Genomic DNA, 21,466 nt, shown 5'->3' with positions numbered 1-21,466 from the left:
CTTTAACGTCATTGAGTTCCCGTGCCAATCAATCATCATTAATTCCACGAAAAGAAAAGCCCGCTTTATTTATGTTCGTAGTCAACAAACTTTATGTCACATTCTAATATTCCTAATTATTTACTCTTATTTAATATGTCCATAATGTTACTATTAATTATTAAATCTCCCCAGAATTTATGTCATTTTTCACATTCATTTATTCTAAAATTTTATAAAACATAGCTAACTCATTAAGAAAAATATCACTAGTTACTTAGTTAAGATATATACCAAATACCACCGACAAAAAAATTAATTCTCTAAAAAAAATTAAGAAAAATGTCAATTTATATCTCTAAACTTTGAGTTTTACCCGTTAAAACTTTTGAACTTATAATCGTATCAGTTTAAACTTTGAATTTTCGTAAGTGTATCAAGTTGTACCTCTATTACGCTTTTTTGTTTGGATTACGCTTTTTTGTTTGGGTTGGATATATATCACGTGAGACTTATAATTTTATCAATTAAATCCTTAAATTTTCGTTAGCAAATTAATTTAGACTCTCAATTAGGATTTACTTTGACAATCATTGATGCATCATTTTCAATGTGAAACTGACATTTGAAGAAGTCTATGCTAGCGTGAGAATTGATGCATGAACAACTTTCTAAAGTAATTTTAAAAAATGATCTAAATTGATTCACTTACGACAATTTAAGAGTTTAATTGAAATAATTATAAATCTATGTTTTTCGAATAAAATCTAAAAAGGGGTGTTAACTAGTAAACATATTTATGATTTAAATTTATATAATTATTAGTTTAGAGTTTTAATTGATATAATTCAAAAGTTAGACATATAAAGCAATATGTTTAGAGGATTATTTATATATAAATTATTTTTTTTCGCTATTTGATTATTGGCATTTGGTATGTTTAAGAATTAAATTACAAAAATTTTCTAATTTATATTTTAATGTGATATTAGTTTCGCTACTTATTCAAATTTAGAGATTATTGAGATAAAACTAAAGGCTTAAAATCTAAATTTAAAAAGTAGCTTGATCTCTTCCTAAACCTCCTAACATGATGTTAGAATGGGAAGGTAAGAAAAAAATGAAATTAATTTTTTTTAAAAAAAATGAAAAAATGTCTATGTCAATTTATTTACAAATATAACAAAATCTTAATAGACAATAATACTATCCATGTTTAATCAATGACATTTTTTTACTGTATTTAAAAATATTTTCGACTTGTAGTGAATTAATTCTCGAGATAATTTATTTATCATTATTGTTGTTGAGTAGAAGAGATGGTGGATTTATTATATGGGCTTTTCAATGCAAATGTAGTCTTGGAGGCATCTTGCTAGCACTCAATTTTGTTTGGTTTGGGATGTGGGGATATGTAATGAAACATATCTTTTAAAATAAATGAGAAATACTAAGAAAAAAACTTGTTTAAAATGTTCTATTTTTTTTTCCTAGGTATATTTTTTTTTTCATAGCTGTTGGATATATAATAAATATTTTTTTTTTTTTATAATTTTAAAAGTTAGTTTAAGAACTAAGAAGAAAAGTTTGTCATTGGAGATCTTTTTGCACTATCTATTATATATTAATCTAGATTCTCGAACAATTTTTCTTCCTTGCTTTTCTCAGTTTAAAATTTTTCTTTTCTCCAAAAATTATTTAATGAGTTGAAGAAATATGAATTTTGACCATTTATGAAGCATAGATACTTCATGTGAGGTAAAGATTCAGTATCAGACAAGCAAATTATCCAATCTTTTTCAATCTAAAACTAGACAGCCTATTTAAAAAACTCACTACTCGAGTCCAAGACTAAAAGGGAAAAAAAATATAACAGACCAAATCCTATACTAGAATCATCTAATCTCCATCTTCACATTTGAGTTCCCACAAAGTTCACCAAAATATAAACCATTTGGATATTTTCAACAATTCAATGAAGAAGTTCTTCGTTTATTTTCATACTTCTCCCTCTAATCTTCTTCTTCTTCTTCTTTGCAATATGAGTCACTTTTCTATTACATTTTATTAACTATTGTACTTTAACATCTTAGATGTTGCTTTTTTGTATTATATTTTAGTGTTTGTATTCTATTTTGTACTATTATTATTAACTTGTATGCTAAATTTATATATATCCTAGATTTATTTTAAAAGGAAAAAAAATGTATCTTTAAAGTATCAATACTCTTATTTTTTAGAAAAATATATATGAAAAATGACGCATCCTTAGATGTATCCGTATCTTAGTTTTTTAGATATTGACGAATCGTCGTAACCGATCATATATGTATCGTATAGTCGTATCTGTGTCTATGCTTCATCGTTGGCCATACTGTACAATTACAAAAACAAATTCTTGTTAGCACATTGAATGATTAATATTTCTCGTCTCGTAAAAAAAATTCTCCCTCATCCGTTTCCTTAATATCTGTCACTCTGAGATGGGATGGAAGAATATAGACAACCAATTAATAGTTGACCGATCATTAAATTTGTCAAAAATGGCCTCGAGACGAAAAGGGATGGGAGAGTAATAAAGTGGACATAAATAAGAGAAGAAAATAACTGGGAAAGACACCATAGAGGACCACATCTAACAACCCTATACACATTATATTAATATAATATAAGCTTTTGTATCAAAATATGTTCTGAACTCACAGCTTTGGATGCGTCATATTTAACATTGCTATAAATATGATTCTAAATAATAGTTTTTACAATTTTTTTCTTTTTTTTCTTTTTGGAATTCAACATGAATATTATTATAGTTTTTGCATCAATTAATAATTTTGAGCTATTAAAATAAATTGACACTATCTCCAAAATAACTCATTTGAAATATAGTTATAAAATAAGTATTTTTTTTTTTAACCCATAACAAAAATCTCTACAAGCAAACAATATTTTTATTGTCAACTTTAAGTATAAGTTAAATCAAGAAATTTGCACATTTGGTTGGGAAAAAAAACATTAATTAAATGATAGAAACTATAACAGAACTTTGGCTAAATTCATGATTGTCGCTAATATTTGAGGTTTTTTTTTTTTTTTTTCCAAATTTCCTCCCTATTATTTAATAATTTCAATTTAGTCCTTTTATGTTTTACATTTTAAATTATAACTCACCATTAAAAGTTTAAAATTGACTTATGATTAATGTATATAGCGTGATACTTAATGGAGATGGAAAAAAATTAAGAAAAAAAAGTAAGGATACCTACGTGAGAAAATTTTGAAATGTGTTCTCTAAATTTTTAGGGGTAACTTCAAGAATAATTCTTTTTAAAGTAATAATAAAAATAGAATATATAAGAAAGAAATTACAAAAATAAGGTGGAGGAAAAAGTATGACAAAAATAGGGTAGCAAAATCGTGTACCCGTTACACGATTTTTATGTCAGCTTGTAGACGGGTCCACAAGTTCCATATTTTTATTATTTTTTTTATTGCTTTTTTATTTAAGTGGATACAAAGTTGATACAAAGGTGAACAAAAATCTCCAAAAATACAAAAAAAAATAAAAAAAAACTAAAAAAATAAAAGAAGAAGACATAAGTTGGGAAAAATGTGAAAAAAAATAGATTTAACCTTAATTCGGGGCTAGAAATTTGATTCAATTTTTATTTTACTGTAGGCCTTTAAGAATTTGAATTTCACAGTAAAAGATTCTCCGAAAATGCTAATACTTAACAAATAAAAGAAGAAGACAAAAGTGGGAGAAAATGTGAAAAAAATAGATTTCGTGGCTAGAAATTTGATTCAATTTTTATTTTTAAAAATTAGGTCTACTTCTATTCAAGTTTTATGGTATTTTATCATAATTTTCTTTTAAAATAAATGTAAATTCTAAGTAAAATTTTAAAATAAAAAAATAAGTTTATAATAATTTTTTTCCCTTCTGAATTTGACTTAGATTTGAAAATATTTTTTAAATGTAGTAGACTAACCAAAGCTTAAAAAAAAAAAAAAAAAAAAAAAAAAAAAAAAAAAAAAAAAAAAAAAAAACTAAAATGATTCCCAAGAAATTGAAAAAATAAATTTCAGACTTTTTTCTCTTAGGAAACGTCATTCCTCCTAAAATCTAGTAACTCATTATATATCATGCCATATACTCAATAATATTACACAATTTCTAAGTCAATTTTAACATTTTTCAAGGATATATCTAATTTAGTCGCCAACATGAACATAATTCAACTAATAGAAAATAAACATGTACTAAGAAATGATAGATCTAAATCAATTCAAGACTTCAGCATAAAATAAATTTAAAAAAAACATACACACATTATTGGAATTTCTTGAACATGTTATATGATGCTTCAAACGACTAAGTATGGAGTCTCGTTGTCCGATCAGTGAGTCAAGATCCAGAGGCAACACGACCTGGTAGAGGTTGAGGAACAACACTTCCTAATCCTAAGTTGTATTCATATTTATGTTATTTACACTATTTACGATTTTATGTATTCTAACTCTATTGGTGCCTCTAACTCTATAATATGAATTATTCTCTCTAATAGTAAACTGTTCGTCCATTACCCATGGACGTAGGTAACATATTATAAGTAAATTATGTAAATTTTTATGTCAATTATATAATACTTTACGATTTCCGTCTATCTTTTATTTTCTTGACACACATAATGTAATGCCCCAAGTTCAGGATTCGAAATCCAAAAAGCCCCAACATTCTTCTACATCTCCGATCTGACAACGTCATCCTTACTTGTCTAGAATGAGCATGCTAACTTTAAATGACATAGGATTGCTCTAAACTAAGTACGCTTAATTTTAAAGTTTTTATGATTGAACCACCAAAAAAGAAGATGCACCTTTCATAACATGGGATTGCTTCATGCTAGATAATAACTTTTAATTCTTTTAAACCTTTCATAACTATACTTTCATGTCTTAAGATCTCTCTCATTATCTTGGTTTATTCATATGAATCTCCTTAGACACAAAATTGGAATTAAAAGTTATTAAAAAAGCTTTCCATTTATGATGGCGCCAAAGTACTAAAATCGAACGGGAAAAAATCTTTCATCAAACAGAGCAACCAAAAACAGAGTTTCAATTTGAGAGATCAATGAAGAGACAGAACAGCTTCTTATCATCCTCTTCACAAGTTGAAATTTCTTCCGATAACCTCCTCCGCCGCAGCCACCGCCACCACGGTTCCAGATCCTTCGGCTGCGTCTCCAGTCTCCTCCATTTCCTCTCCAACAACAACCACAGCCGCCGCAACAAATCCATCACATTCGGTAATTCCTTTTCTTCTTCTTCTTTCACAATCTTCTTCACCAATTCCATTCATTCAAACCTAATTTCACCATAAAATCTCTCCGTTTCAGTCCACAACAGCATTCACGAACTCGACAATGCGATTTCCAAATCGAATATTTCTCAATCTCCGAAGCATGAATCCGCCGCTAATCTCCTAATTTCCTCATCCGATTCGCCGCAGATCGCGGAACGATCCGAATCCACAATGTCGACGACGACGGTGGAGAGATTTCGAGGAGCGAGAGGTCCGATCGTGCGATTGATGGGACTAGAAAGCTCTACGGCGGAGGAAGGCGTTCCGGCGGCGGTGGAGAAGCAGAGGCAGATTATGGAAGCTTTGGAGAAATGTGAACAGGATCTAAAGGTGCTGAAGGAATTCATCGAGGCGTTTGAATCGACGGAGAGCTTCAGATCGTCGTCTCCGGCCGGTGAAGGGAAGAGGATTGAGTTGATGGTTTTGAAACAGAAGGAGGAGGCTAGTCCGGTGGCGTTGTCGGTGGTGGAAGAGTTGAGTAGGCGGCGGCATTTCGTTAACACCATGTTCTTCCACCGGCCATCTGCAAATTCCGGTACGTTCTTACACTAACAAAACACTTGCATTTTTATTTGTTCTTATATTATAATTTCAATATTTTTGGTTAAATGGTCAGTTTATTATTATTATTATTATTATTATTTAAGTATTACGGTATAATAATGATTAGGTGCAGTACTTCATCTAATCCCATACGGTCTATTAATTCAAAGAAAATATTAAGAAAATAAGATTTTGTTTGAAGAAAATAAAAACTGTCATTTGACAGTTTCTTATTTGGCCAGTTACCGCCTTGTCCAGCTTAAATAATACCTAATATTTTCTAACCATATAACTTACAAGTAGCCACCCTAATTTAAACCAGACCACTATTATAATAATAATTAATAATAATAAGTTCTTACTGAAAAAGTATTACTGATAGACCTATACCTATAATAATAATTATTATTATTATAATAATTATTATTTTAAACTTCCAATTTTGTTATGACTATTGAGTTTCGAGCGTATTTCCTACTATAAGACCTAAAGTTAATTTTGAATTTTGAGGTTTTTTTTTTCCTATTTATTTCATCATTGAACTTTAAAAAATATTTAATAAATTCTTAAAGGGTAATAAAATTGATTTCTCTATATTACATAAATTTGAATTTAATAATGTTACATGAAATCATCAATTCTCAATTTTGTGTTTTTGTAGATATGCAGATTTTTAAATTTTAATTGGAGATTAAATTTATAATTTTGAAAGTTTACACAGACCAAATAGATACCAATATTAAAATTTTTTAGATTAAATTCATAATTTAACCTAAAATTTAAATTAAAAAAATTATAATTAGAAAATTAAGAATTTATTGGCTCAATAGAACTTTTTAACGCTTGGAGATCTATTTAAGTACAATTTAATGGATTAAATTTGTGATTTAGCCTGATTTTTCCTCCTATATATAAGGTTTTTGGAAAAAATGAATTCGACTTTAATAATACTTTCAATGCACTTACCAAATATATATAATATATACTTTTTCTTTTTGTTTAACAATATGTAACGTGAGGCAAAAAAAAAAAAAAAATCAAAATTTTACTTCAACTTTGAAATACAAATATTGGTTGAATTTTGTTCATGTTAATATTTTTATATATTTTACAAACAAGCTCATGTTAAAAGGAAAAATAAGAACACTCAAATATAGCAATTTTTTTTTTTAAGATAAGTTTATATAACATATTGATAAAAAAAAATAGTTGTTTTCAAATAAAGAAAAATGAGTCAATTCATTTACAAATATAACAAAATTTCACTATCTCTCAGTGATAGATCGCGATAGTATCCATGTCAATGATAGATGTCTATTGTGGTCTATTGTAGCCTATCACCGATAGACAATGACAATTTGCTATACTTGAAAATATTTTCAGCAATTTCATCATTTAAACCAATTACTTTTAAGACAAATACTTTTAAGAGGAAATAATTTAAACAAATACTTCAACATAAACATAGCTTTAAAATAATGTGAAACATATTTAAATTTTTTTTTTTTCTTAAAAAATAATGCTAATAATGAAACTTTACAAAAGCAGGGACTAATTGAAATTAAGTTAGAACAGGAGGGACCTAAAACTTTTAAATAATTGGGATAAAATGACATATCTTTTTTTATTTTCCATTTTGAAAAAGAAGTATCCTTTATTTAACTTTTTTGTTTTCTTTTACTTTTAAAATACGTTTGAAAAAAAAATTAAGTTATGAATATTAGTTATTAATTGAGGTAAGAAACCTCTAAAACTAGCCGTTAGTATGGTTACAAATATCCCTCATTTTTTTTTTTTTTTGAAATGTATTGTAATTAAAGTGTGGGGTGGGAGAATCAAACCTCAAATCATGAGGTTGATAGTACGAACACTATGAGAGTTGAACACTCTTATTGGCAAATATCCATAATTTTCTTACAACAGAGTATCCATCATTTAAATTTTAAATTATTTATATCAAGCTATTCCTCTCGTAAAAAAATGTATTTCCAATAATAGGAATTAAAATATCAAATAAAAATTCAAAAAATATATCCGCAACTAAACTTAAAAAAATTTCATGATAATTAAAACACCAAAATAATAAGTTTAAATCTTACTTTGGTCTCTAAACTTTGAATCACATTCTATTTTTGTCCTTAAACTTTTAAAAACGTCCATTCTAGTCCTCAAACTTTTAAAAAACTGCTTATTTTGATCCATACTATTAAGATTCTATAAACTCTTAATCAAAAGGCTAGATGACTTGTACTTTTGGATGACTATACTGCCAAATAAGTTAGTCATACTAAAATCTTTAGAGTTTCAATTTTGAATTAGGTGGTCAAGCGATTTTCTACAGGAGATCTCAAAAGTCATTTTGCATCCAAGATTTTAGCCGTTCACTATTTTGATATGTTAGTTGTTGGTATTTTACTTCACTTTCATCTTGCTCAATCTATACTAGATGCAATTTCATCCTAAACAGAACTTATCCTTATAGAGTTAATAAAATCTTAACCACAGGGACTATAATAAATATTTTTTAAAAATTCAGAAACTAAAATAGTTATGTTTGAAAGTTTCAGAGTCAAAATAGAACAAACTTCAAAGTAGAAAGACGAAAATAATAAATATTTTCCTACTTCAAATTTTAAAAAGAGGGAGAAAAAATGACAAGAAAAAAAAAAGAAAAAGAAAAAGGAAAAAAAAAAAACCACGGTGAAGAAAAGGGAAAAGAAAATTATGATTATGTTAAGAGGTAAATTGGTAATAAAGTGAAAAGAAAGAAGAAAATAGGGTGTTTTTGTAATGATAGCATATCAATTATATTGCAGTATGCAATGATAATAATTTTTGGGACAAAATAAAGTAATCGCCTTTATTGTTTTATGCCATTATTCTCTACCCTAATAACTATAATATCATTCGACATTTGACACTATCTTTATTTTTATTTATTTATAGTTAAATTACGAATTTAGTATATTCCATCCATAAGTTCTTAATTGTGTAAATAGTTTAAACTTTTAATTTTTTTTCATAGAAAATTAAAATCTTTTTTTAAATGAATTAATTCACTATAAACAAGCTTTTAATTTTGTGAAGTATATTTGTGATTTTCTAAAAAAAAAAAATAAATAAATAAAACTTGGAGCTAAATTTGTAATTTAAGTTGTAGTTGTTTTTCTTAAAAAAAGTATTTATCTTTTTGGTCTAATTTCTATTTGATTTCTAGGTTTCAAAATGTTATATTTTTACACTTGACATTTAAGTTTTATTTCAATTTGTTCCCTCCCTCGATTTCAAGATATATACTTTTAACCTTGATTTTTCACTTCAATACTCATTTTTCATCTTTATCGTTAATGTATCTCAATAAATGTAAAATAATTAAAACAATTATAATTAATCAAGTTTCATTCATCATTTTTAAAATTAAATTCAAATTTTTATTGCAAAATTATTTTTAATTAATTAATAGACAGTGATGTCAATGATTGAAAAACGAGTATTTAATGAAATTTAAGATTAAAAATGTAAAACCTTGAAAATAAAGATCGAATTGAAACAAAGCTCAAATCTCAAGGGTAAAATTATAATATTCTAAAATCTATGGACTAAATTCAAGCTAAATTCAAACTAAACTTATTCCTTTTTTTTTTTTTCCTAGTTCTACCTTTTTCAGGCTTCGTATTAAATATGTGCTCTTCTGGTTTAAACTTTCCGTTCAACTTTGATTCTCATAAAAAAGGACAAGTTCTCATTATTAAACAAGATAATTTAAAACTATTGTTTAAATTTAAATTTGTCCGTACTTCAAACTTTATTTTTAACCCATATATATATATATAGGCTAACCTAGGTACTTTTCTTTTTTGAAATATAACCTAGGTACTCTTGAAACATTTATTTTAATTTTTGGATTTTTAGTCTAAGCGATTGTATATTCAGCCATCACTTCTAAAAAAAACTATTACTTCAACTAAGGAAATAACAATGTGCTTAAGTTTAGTCTCATTTAGATTATGATATAAGAACTTAGTTGGAAAAAGCAAATTAAATGGCCAAATTGACAAAAATACCTATAACCCACAAAGTTGGTTTCAACCATATTCTCAAACTTTTAAAAACTTCATTTTTACTCTTAAAGTTTGAAGTTTGTTTATCAAAACTTTGTTAATCAAAAACAACTTTTGCAGGATTTTATCATTAAATTCATAAATGAAAAGGTTTGAATTTGCTTATGTGATCAAATCTAAACATATATGTGGAAAAAAATTAACTAATTAATTAAGAAACATTTGTGAACTATAATTGTTGTCATCTTCTTTCTTTTAGCTTTATAGTTTCAATTTTCTATTATTTGATTTATAATTTTTGTATTAACTCTAATTCTCAAATTACTTATCTTCAACCATTAAAATGAAACTTTTCAAAATTTAACGATACCATTGAAACCATCATAAGTATTTTTTTATAATTTAACCAACTTCACAAAGTAAACAAAGGGTAAATATCACGTATATTGATGTTGAAATTATAAATTTAGCCCAAGTAATTTAAGCTCTATGTTCCAATAGTCTGAAGTAACTTTGGACTTTCTCATAACTGAATAAATTAAACGTCGAAGGCATCAATTACCTTTTATATATATATATATATATATATATATTAGTACAAGACTCAAATTACCTAATGTCCAAATTAAAAATAAGTAGAAAATTGAAATTCTACAATAATTACTCGAACAAAAAAACCTCATGGAAATGAAGACTGAAATCCTCCAGTGTAATTTTTTTAACAGAAAATTTTTATGCATGCATTTACACCATTTAAAAAATAAACAATATTGACAAAACAAACATATATATAAGCTCAATTGACATATAGTATGTATGTATTTTTGGACCAAAAAGTTAGCAGTTTGAATCTCCTATTTAAATAGAAAAAGAAAAACATTGATCAAATCCAAGATAGATCTCTCCAAGTTTCAACTTTGACTCAAATGGCATACCTAAACATATTTCCAACCAAATTCATATATGTCTGTGTGTGTGTACACATAGCTTTCTATATGGAACATAATTTGGTGATTTTCAACAACAATATTGTAGGACGAATGGAATTACAGCAAATACAACAAATGCAAAGGAAGAAACCAGAAGGGGACATGATGATGTTCAATAATCTAAGCAAATTTGACAGTACCAAAACCAAAATCCATGAGATAGTGATTGGTAACTGGAAAAGTGAAAAAGCAGCTGAACAATCTCTACTATGTAGAAGCAAGGTGGCAATGAGAGATAGTGTAGAACAAGTCTTCAAAGAAATTTCTTGGGGTCAAAACAAGGAAATGGGAAGAATAGGATTGGCTTTACAAAATCAAATTTGTGGGGATTTGATTGAAGAGTTGGTTAAAGATTTGAATTATAACTATACATGTGGTTATTATAGTTCACTACCCTTTGAAGCTTGCAAGAGAAGACTTTGTTTCTAGTGTTTTTGTTTTGTATCTCAATACACAATATGGTAAATCATATTTGATTTTATTTAACTGTTTCAGTTTATAGACATTTTTGTTACTCATATTAGTACTTAGTTATTTAACTTTTTTTTTTTTTTTTAACCTTTACATGATCTTATGCTTCTTTGTATTAGTGTTTCATATGAATATAAAAATGATCAGCTATATTATTGAGAGTTGTTGGATGTGTATATATACTAAAGATTATGCTATGGCAATGACTGTTATTAATATTAATGAAGTGTTTTCCAAGGAAATTTTGATGAGAGTGGTTAATAGTAACAAATAAGTAGGAAGGAAATATGTAATTGCATGTTTGTGGCTCTTAGTGACACCCTACCCTACTGATGTTGCCATGATGATCCCATAGCATCCATGCAAGCTCTCTCATACCATCCATCTCGACCATGCAACATCACTAGTCGAGTTTTATTTTGTCCTAAATAGGTCTTTAAGATTTGAATTTAGAGGTCAACTTCATCTTTAAGATTTGAATTTAGAGGTCAACTTCTACTTTTGTTTCTAAGCTTTAAGATTTGAATTTAGTTTCTATTCGAAAAATTCTTTCCTATGGAAAAAAGATGGTCAGGCTCTTCATGAGTCGAATGTGAGTGTGGGCAGCACACTTGAAAAGAGAGGATTTTTATCCTTGTGACAATCAATTATTCTTTCAGTTCAGGTAAAGATGCATTTCACATGAGAACAAAGTAAACAAAGAAGCAAAATAAGATGCAAGAGCACAACAAAAAATAAGATTGGGGTATGGATCTCCATTTAAACTCCTTTTCATGGTTCCTAATGCATCTTGTAATCCCATGAATTCCCATCATTAAAAAAAAAAAAAAAAAAAAAAAAAAAAAAAAAACAAACTTGAGATACAAGACATTTTCTCTTGAAAATGAGATGCTGAAGTAATTGAAACAAGGAAATGATTATGATGTCACCCACAGGAGGGGGTTAATAAATAAAACACAAAATTGTCTTTAACATTATTCAAGGTATAGTAGCAACTATACATTTGAAGGGAGAATGAGAACTATAAGTACTGATACACAGAGCAAAGGCTTTATTGGGCAGTTCTTTAAATTACCTTAACAGAAGACCACTTCTGCAACCCATGGATTCAAAGCACTTCACTTCACAACAAATCCAAATTGCTGCAGATCATGCTTGATTCAGCTCATTCACTAGATAAGAGACTCCACATCTCCACAAATTTAATATTCAAAGCCTTAGCTGTTAAGAGCTGTGTTGAGAAAATAGAGTTCAAAGCCACTACAACTTCACATTACCAAACGCTCCTTTGAAGGAACCATAAAGTGGCTGTGATATTCTGAAGGTGAAAATATCATCTATTTTTACTGTGTCAGGTTGAAGTGGTTGATTTAGATCTGCAGAATACTCTGAAGAATGAAGATTTCCATAAACCCGAACACTCAAAGACTTTTTACGAGGTGCACCAACTTTTATGTGCTCATTGAAGAAGTTGATCAAATCCTGATGTGTGAGTGTCTTTAATGCTGCAACCTGGTTAGAACCAATGGTAATAGTCAACAATACATTCCCTCTTCCAATATTAAAAGCCAGAGATTAACATTTTTTTTTATCTTTACTGCTGATTAACCTATTAAACCCCTGCTCTTGAAAAAGTTTGCTCACAATTTTCATCACCAATAATTTATTTATCTTGTCTTCCAGTTCTTACATAACCATCCAAAAACAAAAAAGGAGGCATCTGAAATTATTTTTTAATATTTTTTAGGTTTGACTAGGATATTAAAACTGTTTCAATAGATTTTTTTATTTTAAAAATAGTCAAAACTCAAAAGCGTATTTTTTATTTTTTAAAAAAGATATGAAATTTTTCATTAAGGGATTGAAAAGAGACTAGTGTTCTAAGATATAAAAGGATACAATAAAAAATAAAACATAGTGTATGAAAAACTGAAATCACTATGAAACAAGAAACAGTACATTTCAAGCCCAGGAACATTGTATGGAAAACTGAGCATAATAATTTGACATCATACCTCTGATTCTCTCCTATCGAATTTCAATGTCCCATCAGCAATCTCTCGCCAGTAAAATCCAGATTCTTCCCTCAAGTTCTTGAATTTCTCAAGCTTCGCATCTACTAGAGCATTTACATTGCTCTGCACAACCACCAATCCATAACAACGCTATAAGTATAAAGCAAGCCTTTGAAAAGTTCAGCAACTTATGAAGCACAGATACAGATACGGCTATACGATACGGATACGATCGGATACGGCGATTCGTCAATTTCTAAAAAACTAAGATACGGATACGTCTAAAGATACGTTATTTTTTATATATATATTTCTAAAATACGTCATTTTTTATATATACATTCTTTTTCTTTAAAAAAATTTAGGATATAGATAAATTTAGCATACGAGTTAAAAACAATAGCAAAAATAGAATACAAACATTGAAATACAATACAAAAAAGCAACATCTAAGATGTTGAAGTACAATAATTAATAAAATGCAATAGAAAAATGACTCATATTGCAAAGAAGAAGAAGAAGAAGATTAGAGAGAGAAGTATGAAGATAAACGAAGAACTTATTGTTGAAGATATCCAAATGTTTATATTTTGCGGACTTTGTGGGAACTCAAATATGAAGATGGAGATCAGATAATTCTAGTTTAGGGTTTGATCCATTATTTATTTTTTCTTTTAGTTTTAGACTCGAGTAGTGAGCTTTTAAAATAGGTTGCCTAATTTTATATTGGGAAAGATTAGATGAGTTACTTGTCTTTTTTCTTAAAAAAAAAAGTATGTTAGATACGTATCTGGAAAGTATCTGAAAGTATAGATACGTCAAATCACATGTCAGATACGTATCTGGGAAGTATCTGGAAGTATTGGTATCCGATACGTGTCTGATACTGATTCTTTGCCTCACATGAAGTATCTGTGCTTCATAGTCAGCAACTGAAACAAAGTGAGTATTCCAAAGAAGGAAACAAACTTTGCCAATTTCCATTAAAAAATTAATATACTTAAAATCTCTATAAAAGTGGGCAATTCAAGCAACTTGTTTGCTTGTGTTAAACTAATTCTAAACGACAACTATCTTCTTGCTGAACAACGATGGATAATCATACACGGATAATTACTGCTCTCACCTTGAATTCATCAATGGTCATCTCAACGAGCTTTTTCTCAAACATCTCTAGGAATGCTTCTACTCTCAAATCAATATTTCGAGGACCCTGCCACATCAAAATAAGGATAATATTAAGGAGGTGCTATGGATAAAATGGCAGATGTGATCATGATGCTTACCTTGACAGTGGATTGAATAATAAATTGAACTCCACGTATACCAGAATCATTCCTGCATTTTAAGATAAAATTAATTACACGGTAAATATTCCAATTAAGGTGAGTAAAAAAATGCTCGAACCTTTGCACTAGAACAGTAATATAGCCAAGTTGTTCAACAGTTCTAAGCTGATGAAAAGCTGCTTGTTTTGCCACATGAGCAAAAAGCTGAAGCTTCACATTCTGTAGAAATTCATCTCGATGCACCTAAATATTGAAGACAGGATACTTAGAAAATTGCATCGAACCTTAAACCAAAGAAGAGTTTAGTAGGAATTTTGCCGAGTGGTAAAGTTTGTTCCTTTTCTTTTCTTTATGCATATATTATGGTGTATACTGCATGGTATATATCTACATTGTAGCTGATCTTTTACTCCGTTAAGCTAAGTTTGAAATTATTGTAGCTGCTAAAATTGTTGTCAACCACGTTTCTTGAAAAATTAGCTCAAATGTAAAGTAAATTTGAGTTTGCTAAATCTAAATTTGAACTTGAAAAGTAGGTCATAATATTTGGTAAACTAGTACTAAATTACTGCAATTTAGTTATAATGACCAAAATAGACATAATATTTTAATTATGCATCATGTTGTGCTGAAATTTAGTTTCAAAATTTTTGTATGTATAAATTTTATATAACTTAAATTACAAATTATATATTTCATTATAAATTATTCTAATGAAATATAAAAGAACCGTTTGCTACAAATAAAATGTGTCAAAATAATACAAAAAAGTGTGTTGAACAAAATGTTATTTCAGTTATATTAGAGGGTAAAAGCAACAAACTAAATTGACGAGATAAGATAGATTGTGAATCATGTCATTTGAAAATCTTTGTTGCATATGTGTAAGGATAAAATGAAAAGTGTTTAAAGCTCATTAGTGAATACACCAAACTTTTAGGGAAGCCTTTCAACAGTTGCTCTTAACCAGATTTTACAAATCAACTCCATTGGAAAAGTAAATGTATTTAAATTAATAAACAATAAATTTTACATAATGTTGAAAACAATTATAATCCTCTCACAAACACCTTTTTAAAGGTTTTCAAAATCAGTCACAAACAAAACCTGAATTTTTGTTTCAATACACATGAAGGACAAAGGAAAAAAGTAGTAGTTTTATAAACCTGAATATAGTGGACAAGAGCGGAATTCTCGTCATTCGGATTGAGCCCCTCTGCTGAATAGAAATAACTAATGCCCCTGTCAAGCTTCACAACTCTATTGGCTGGATGCTGTGATGGATATAATGGGCGTAATATTGGATTTGGCCCCTTGAAGAACATATCTTCAATGTGTTCGATCATTGATTCAGCTTCATTCCTTTCAATGTTTCCTGCGTAATGAACACCATTAAAGCCAAAAGCTTGTGATCCCTGGGATATATCAAGACGAAAGAGAAAATGATAAAGACCTGCAATGAAACATTCCAAGTAGGCACTTGAGAGCAAAGTAGGAACAAATTTATCTAGATCTTCAGCCCTCAAATGTGGAAGGATTTCAAGTTCCTCCATTAAAGGCCATGAATGATCTTCAAGTATTAATGAACAGTAGTATAAAGCCTGCTGATAGGGCTGCTGAAACTTGAAATTTTGGTACTCCTTCAACACAGTTTCCTAATAGAAAAATCGAATGTTAAATATTGCACTTATTGAACAAACACCCCCCCTAAATTTAGTGACTCTCATTAATTTTTTTCCTTCCTAGTTCAAGTATTTAAATATTTACTTCCATAAGAAAAACCGAATATTTTATTGATTGAATGAAAAAGTACGATATTATTAGTTTAGTTCTATTATCTTTGTCTGAATGATGCAATCTCCTAACATACCATATTAGTTATCACAATATTTATGTACTGCTCTACAGTCTTTTTCTATGTACTGAAATTTTAAATATATCAACATTTGATGGATATCATTCAAGTTCCAACTTTAATTAATAGATAAAATTCAGGTTTCAATTCTAATCAATTAAGAAGATAAGGTTTCTATGTGTATATAGTTTCTGCAAATGAATGGAAAAAATACCTTGATGACGAGAAACCTATCAGGTTTCACACTGAATTTTGCAATTTTTTCAACTATAGTTTCCAATAGAATCCTTAATTTGTGGTTGTAGCCAATCAGAGTCACCTAAAGAACAATAGTGTAAAAATGAGAAAAGTTGAGCATTCTATGGGAAGGTGACAAATTATGATAGTAATAATCTAGTCAGTTTTGACAGATCATTCACCAAAATAACAGTGAGTATATCACAAATTGAGCACTTTTCAAAATACCGGTAAGATTATGAATGAGTACTCTCTATGTATGTACCAAAATGAATTACTTATTCCATTTTTATCATTTTTTTTAAATCCAAACAAGTTCTATTGAGGAAAAAATAAAAGAATACAAGGGCATACAAAAAAACAAGCCCACAAAAAAGGAACTCCTCAAAAACAGAGATTCCAGCTAAGTGAATAATGCCTATAGAATAATTACAAAAAGTCATTGAAATCGAAGCCCACAAAGAAATAAGGAAGCGAATGAGAGATCAAACCTCATTGGGTCCCTTTCTACTCTAAAAACACTACTATTTCGTTCACCCCACATAACCCAAAAAATCCCACTCCAGCAAGCCATTTTTATCAATTGTCTTCTTAGGATATGACAAACAGATTATACACTTTCTACAAAAGCATTATCAACTATCTGAACCAGACAGAACAAAAATGAAGAGAGTAAACAGAATAGCATTCAAGTAATACGGCAAAGTAAATTCAATGGGGGGGGAAAAAGTTTACAGAGGCCTTTGGAAGTCATTTATTCCCAAAAGATTCTCTCTCCTTCCAACCCATTATTATTCTGCTTGAAGCTTCTGTCATTTTTCCATTTGCATTGGGTCTTCGGTGTTTCCATTGGCTCATTTGTTTTGAAGCTACAATATTCATCGTTTCTTATTGGGAATTTTTCTCTCCAATTTTTCTCTATAATATTCCCCTCTCCTTTGGTCTTGTTTATTCAGAGCTCATCATTCTTAGCAGATTTATCTTTATTTGAGTTGTTATTTACTGCTTTTTGTATTCCTTCTTATTTGTTATTTTAATTTTTCTTCTTGGGTAAAACTTTGTATCTTTGGAAAATTAGTCTCTTTCATAATCCAATAAAAAAAATTATTTCTTGTTTAAAAAAACTATATTTTTTTTTAAATAACTAAAAACCAAAAACTTCTCAAGAAAAAAACATCTTTGCTACAAATTTCACTATTGCAGGACAGCTACTAGCAAGAAAAATCCCCTGAGAACCTTTATATCCAAATGGACCATAACCAAACTTCCAACCTCTGGGTCCTTGCTTGACATACCAACACTTATGCCAACCCATGATCAAGTACTCAAAACAAGACTAAACCAATGGCAAACCCAGAATTTTTGTTCAGAGGGACTTCACTTAAAATTAATGGTCAATCCACAGTTCAGTTAAAGGTTTTAAATTGGTATGAAGATGATTTTGATAACATTAATATATAGTAGGATAATATCTAGAACTTCATGTCGAGGCATAAATTTTTATAAAGATAATTTTGAATGCACTAATATATATTGTTATGAATTTATGTATCTTTATAAAGACAAGTTTTATCATTATAGGGGAATTCCTTTCTACCAACTTTGTTCCAACATTTTCCTCTATTATTGCATTAGTCTCTTCATTTAAATAAGTTTTAAAACATGTCAGAGTTTTGCATTTATAATTTTAAAACAACGTCCTAAACAAAGTGTTCAAATTGATTAGCCTATGAAAATTTAGAGTTCTAATTCATACAACTATTAGTTTAGAGTTTTAATTGAATCAATCAGCAAAGTTTATGGATACAAATTGATTTTTTTTTCTTTGTTCTCGTTTATAAGAAATGTCATTTTGCTATAATATGTTATTACGTATAGCTGTCCTTTATTGTACTTAAACATTCTTAAGTAGGATTCTTTTGTACACCTATATGTGTGTGACTCAAATCTAAATATGATCAAGTATAAATTACAGAAGTTTTAAAATAATTTTCTTAATATAGATTTATAAATATATCAAATTCAAAGAACACATTAAAACGAAAATTAAAACGTGGTATATTTTGTTACTTTAAGACAGTTACAGAATTTTTTATATGGTATATTATTTACTTTAAGATAGTTATGAAAATTAAATCTGCCCTGACTAAAACCATCAAAACCTCTTGACACATTGGATGAAGTACAGTGCCAGCGTATCTGTGCCCATAATTTTGTACCAAAGCCAACTTTTGTCCTAAAGATAAATTTTGGAATAAACTAAATCCTTTTTTTCTTTTTTCTTTTTTAACTTGAGATTTGAATGAAAACTGATTTAGCATTAACTCCTTGATCTTTTGGCTAATCAGGTTCCATGTATCGCCACTTTTGCAACATTTAAAGAAGATTCCTATTCTGCATTAAAATGGTACCTGGAAACCAGAGTCTGCGGGGTTTATGCCATAATATAGTCCAGCAACCTGCGCATTATAAGCTGCAAGACAAGAAAGTTTTAGCTTCCATCCCTTGAGATGCTATAAAACAAAGGGGAAAATAGGAAACTAAACTCTCAGTAGTAAAAGTGTAACTTTTAAACTTTTTAAATTTGGGAACTAAATGAAAATCATACTCAAAAGTCAAGGCCAAAATGATATTTTTCCCTAAAATAAACTAAAGAGGCTGAACACAAGTGAACTTCAAGAAGGATCAGCAGAAGATTATGCAATTTTCAAAAGGAATAGACAGAAATCCAAACCAAGAGAACAATAAAGGAAAAAACTAGCCAAATACTTTATTAACTTGGAATAACTTACCGTATTCATTCAGATAATCCATCAATAACCTCGTGAAAATTACTGTTAGGACTTCTGCTTCAGGTGAGATGTCAGCATGGGGACATTTAAAATCAATCTTAACATATGCCTTGGGCGTGGAGAACATTGTGTCAGGTTTATACCATATTGTTGAATATGATGACATTCTAAGCAGATTTGGAAACTTGACCTATTTCAACATTCAATGGTATAAGGAAAAGCATAAACCAGCAAATGAATAACATCTTAATATGAATAGTAGTTCATATAAAACCTTTTCACATGCACCCTTAAGAGATAAATCAGTAGGGATGAAAATGTTCGAAGCTGGTAGATGCAATTTCACATCAGGAGCAGATCGCATCCAATCCTACAATACAGTAAATAAAATGTAATTTTCATTTGTTTTCAATAGATTTTGTAGCATTTTAATGAACACCAAAAACATACAACGAAAGGATACATGTCAAACTTCCAGAAGTGAAATTTTGTTCTTTATTCAAGAGACGGTAAATTGAAAACATATGTAACTTAGAAAGTGTATTTATTTCAAATCATTTGTGGTTTCCTGGCAACAACAATTTTATACCTTAAATCAAGACAATGCCCCTGCATTAAAGTTTTAGGAAAGAATTTAATTTTTAACATGGTAGGATGGGTCATTTTTTACTTCAATAATCAATCTGGACCTTACAGTTAAATGATTATTGCCAATTTTACCTTTTATTAAGCTTTTGTTTGATGAATCGTTACACAGATCTTATGCCCATTTAATGGATTACCTTTTATTAATTTTTAACATGGTAGGATAGGTCAATTTTTACCCTACACTTTCAATAATCAAACTGGACCTTACAGTTAAATGATTATAGCCAATTTTACCTTTCATTAAGCTTTTGTTTGATGAATCATTACACAGATCTTATGTCCCATTTAATGGATTACAAATACAGACTTGATATGATATTGATGAGGTTACCGAGGAAGAAAACACTGTAAAGATATATTTTAGTTGATAGACAGAAAAAATTGTATAAAATGCTCCAGAACTATGACTTAGTTTCAATTTTTATCTTTCCCAAAAAAAAAAAAAAAAAAAAAAAAATCCAACCTTAAGTAGTTTTAAGGAATAAACCTCCAAAAAACAATCATATGAATCTTTTATTAAATTGATAAATTGTTTCGTACAAGAGAGGAAGACTCCTATTTATAGAGTTTTATTACATGTCGGGGTAAAAAGGAAATTTTTCTTGCTACAAGAAAAATTGTCCTCGAGTTATAAAAAGAAAAAATGAATCAATCAAGGAATAAAATAAACTCGTTCAATGGCATATGGCCAAACCAACCTCCTATGTTTTGAACAAAATTATTCCATTAAAGAAGTAAATCCAAGACAGAAAATCCAATATTTCTACCAAAAGATGAACTTTTCCATCGGCCATAAACCCAGAAAAGATGTTTCCATCAAGCTAATTCAAAACCGTAATCATAGGACTAATCACAAAAGAATTAGCTTCTGAAGCGAACCCTTCAAGAATCACATCTTCATCATTTGCTTCAAGTTCTTTGACGTTGTGGTAATTAATTTGCAATGCAATCGTTGTGTCATTCTTGCTTGATTATTTTATTTCCGCCTCGACGTTTAGAGTTTCGATGTTCAATACCTCTTTTCCATCTTCTTCATTGGATTTCTCTTCTTCACTCAAGACTACTTCCAAATCAACATCTTCAAATTCTTTTTTTTCTTCTACTTCGTTCACATAGACTTGTTGATGGAAAAAGTTTGTCCAATACCCCTGATAAGAGAGTCTGGTCTATTGATAAAAATGGAGTTTTTTCTGTCAAGTCTCTTGTGAAACATCTTTCA

General features: G+C 28.8%; 2 protein-coding genes across 8 annotated transcripts in view; one reads left to right on the top strand and one right to left on the bottom strand.

The window, feature by feature from the left end:
• Positions 1 to 5,026: 5,026 nt before the first annotated feature.
• LOC120091709 (uncharacterized) lies at positions 5,027 to 11,439 on the top strand. Its single transcript, XM_039049822.2, has 3 exons — positions 5,027 to 5,291; positions 5,382 to 5,882; positions 10,987 to 11,439. The coding sequence occupies exons 1-3, from the start codon at positions 5,117 to 5,119 to the stop codon at positions 11,367 to 11,369; spliced, it is 1,059 nt and encodes a 352-aa protein (XP_038905750.2). The 5' UTR covers positions 5,027 to 5,116; the 3' UTR covers positions 11,370 to 11,439.
• An 827-nt stretch (positions 11,440 to 12,266) lies between these two features.
• Positions 12,267 to 21,466, bottom strand: part of LOC120091708 (Insulinase (Peptidase family M16) family protein) — a 34,259-nt gene continuing 25,059 nt past the window's right edge. For 2 of the 7 annotated variants that reach the window (XR_016524914.1, XR_016524915.1), the window contains exons 17-27: positions 19,874 to 19,969; positions 19,600 to 19,789; positions 19,219 to 19,280; positions 16,785 to 16,889; positions 16,169 to 16,370; positions 15,882 to 16,090; positions 14,834 to 14,958; positions 14,713 to 14,764; positions 14,553 to 14,639; positions 13,427 to 14,358; positions 12,267 to 12,923 (exon numbers count right to left, since the gene is read on the bottom strand). Coding sequence is in view for 3 of the 7 variants with exons in the window: in XM_039049819.2 (XP_038905747.2) it covers positions 12,672 to 12,923; positions 13,427 to 13,549; positions 14,553 to 14,639; positions 14,713 to 14,764; positions 14,834 to 14,958; positions 15,882 to 16,090; positions 16,169 to 16,370; positions 16,785 to 16,889; positions 19,219 to 19,280; positions 19,600 to 19,789; positions 19,874 to 19,969 (1,503 nt within the window). In the remaining 4 variants the exon portion in view is untranslated. Of the gene's footprint in view, positions 12,924 to 13,426; positions 14,359 to 14,552; positions 14,640 to 14,712; positions 14,765 to 14,833; positions 14,959 to 15,881; positions 16,091 to 16,168; positions 16,371 to 16,784; positions 16,890 to 19,218; positions 19,281 to 19,599; positions 19,790 to 19,873; positions 19,970 to 21,466 lie in introns of those variants that run through there. The other 5 variants (XR_016524912.1, XR_016524913.1, XM_039049819.2 and 2 more) reach the window with 3 other exon arrangements.

This window comes from Benincasa hispida, chromosome 11, assembly GCF_027475165.1.
Source record: "Benincasa hispida cultivar pf3 chromosome 11, pf3_genome.v1.1, whole genome shotgun sequence".
NCBI classification, from domain to species: domain Eukaryota; kingdom Viridiplantae; phylum Streptophyta; class Magnoliopsida; order Cucurbitales; family Cucurbitaceae; genus Benincasa; species Benincasa hispida.
The sequence above is the reverse complement of the archived record's forward strand: the minus strand, read 5'-3'. Positions and strand labels throughout refer to the sequence as shown.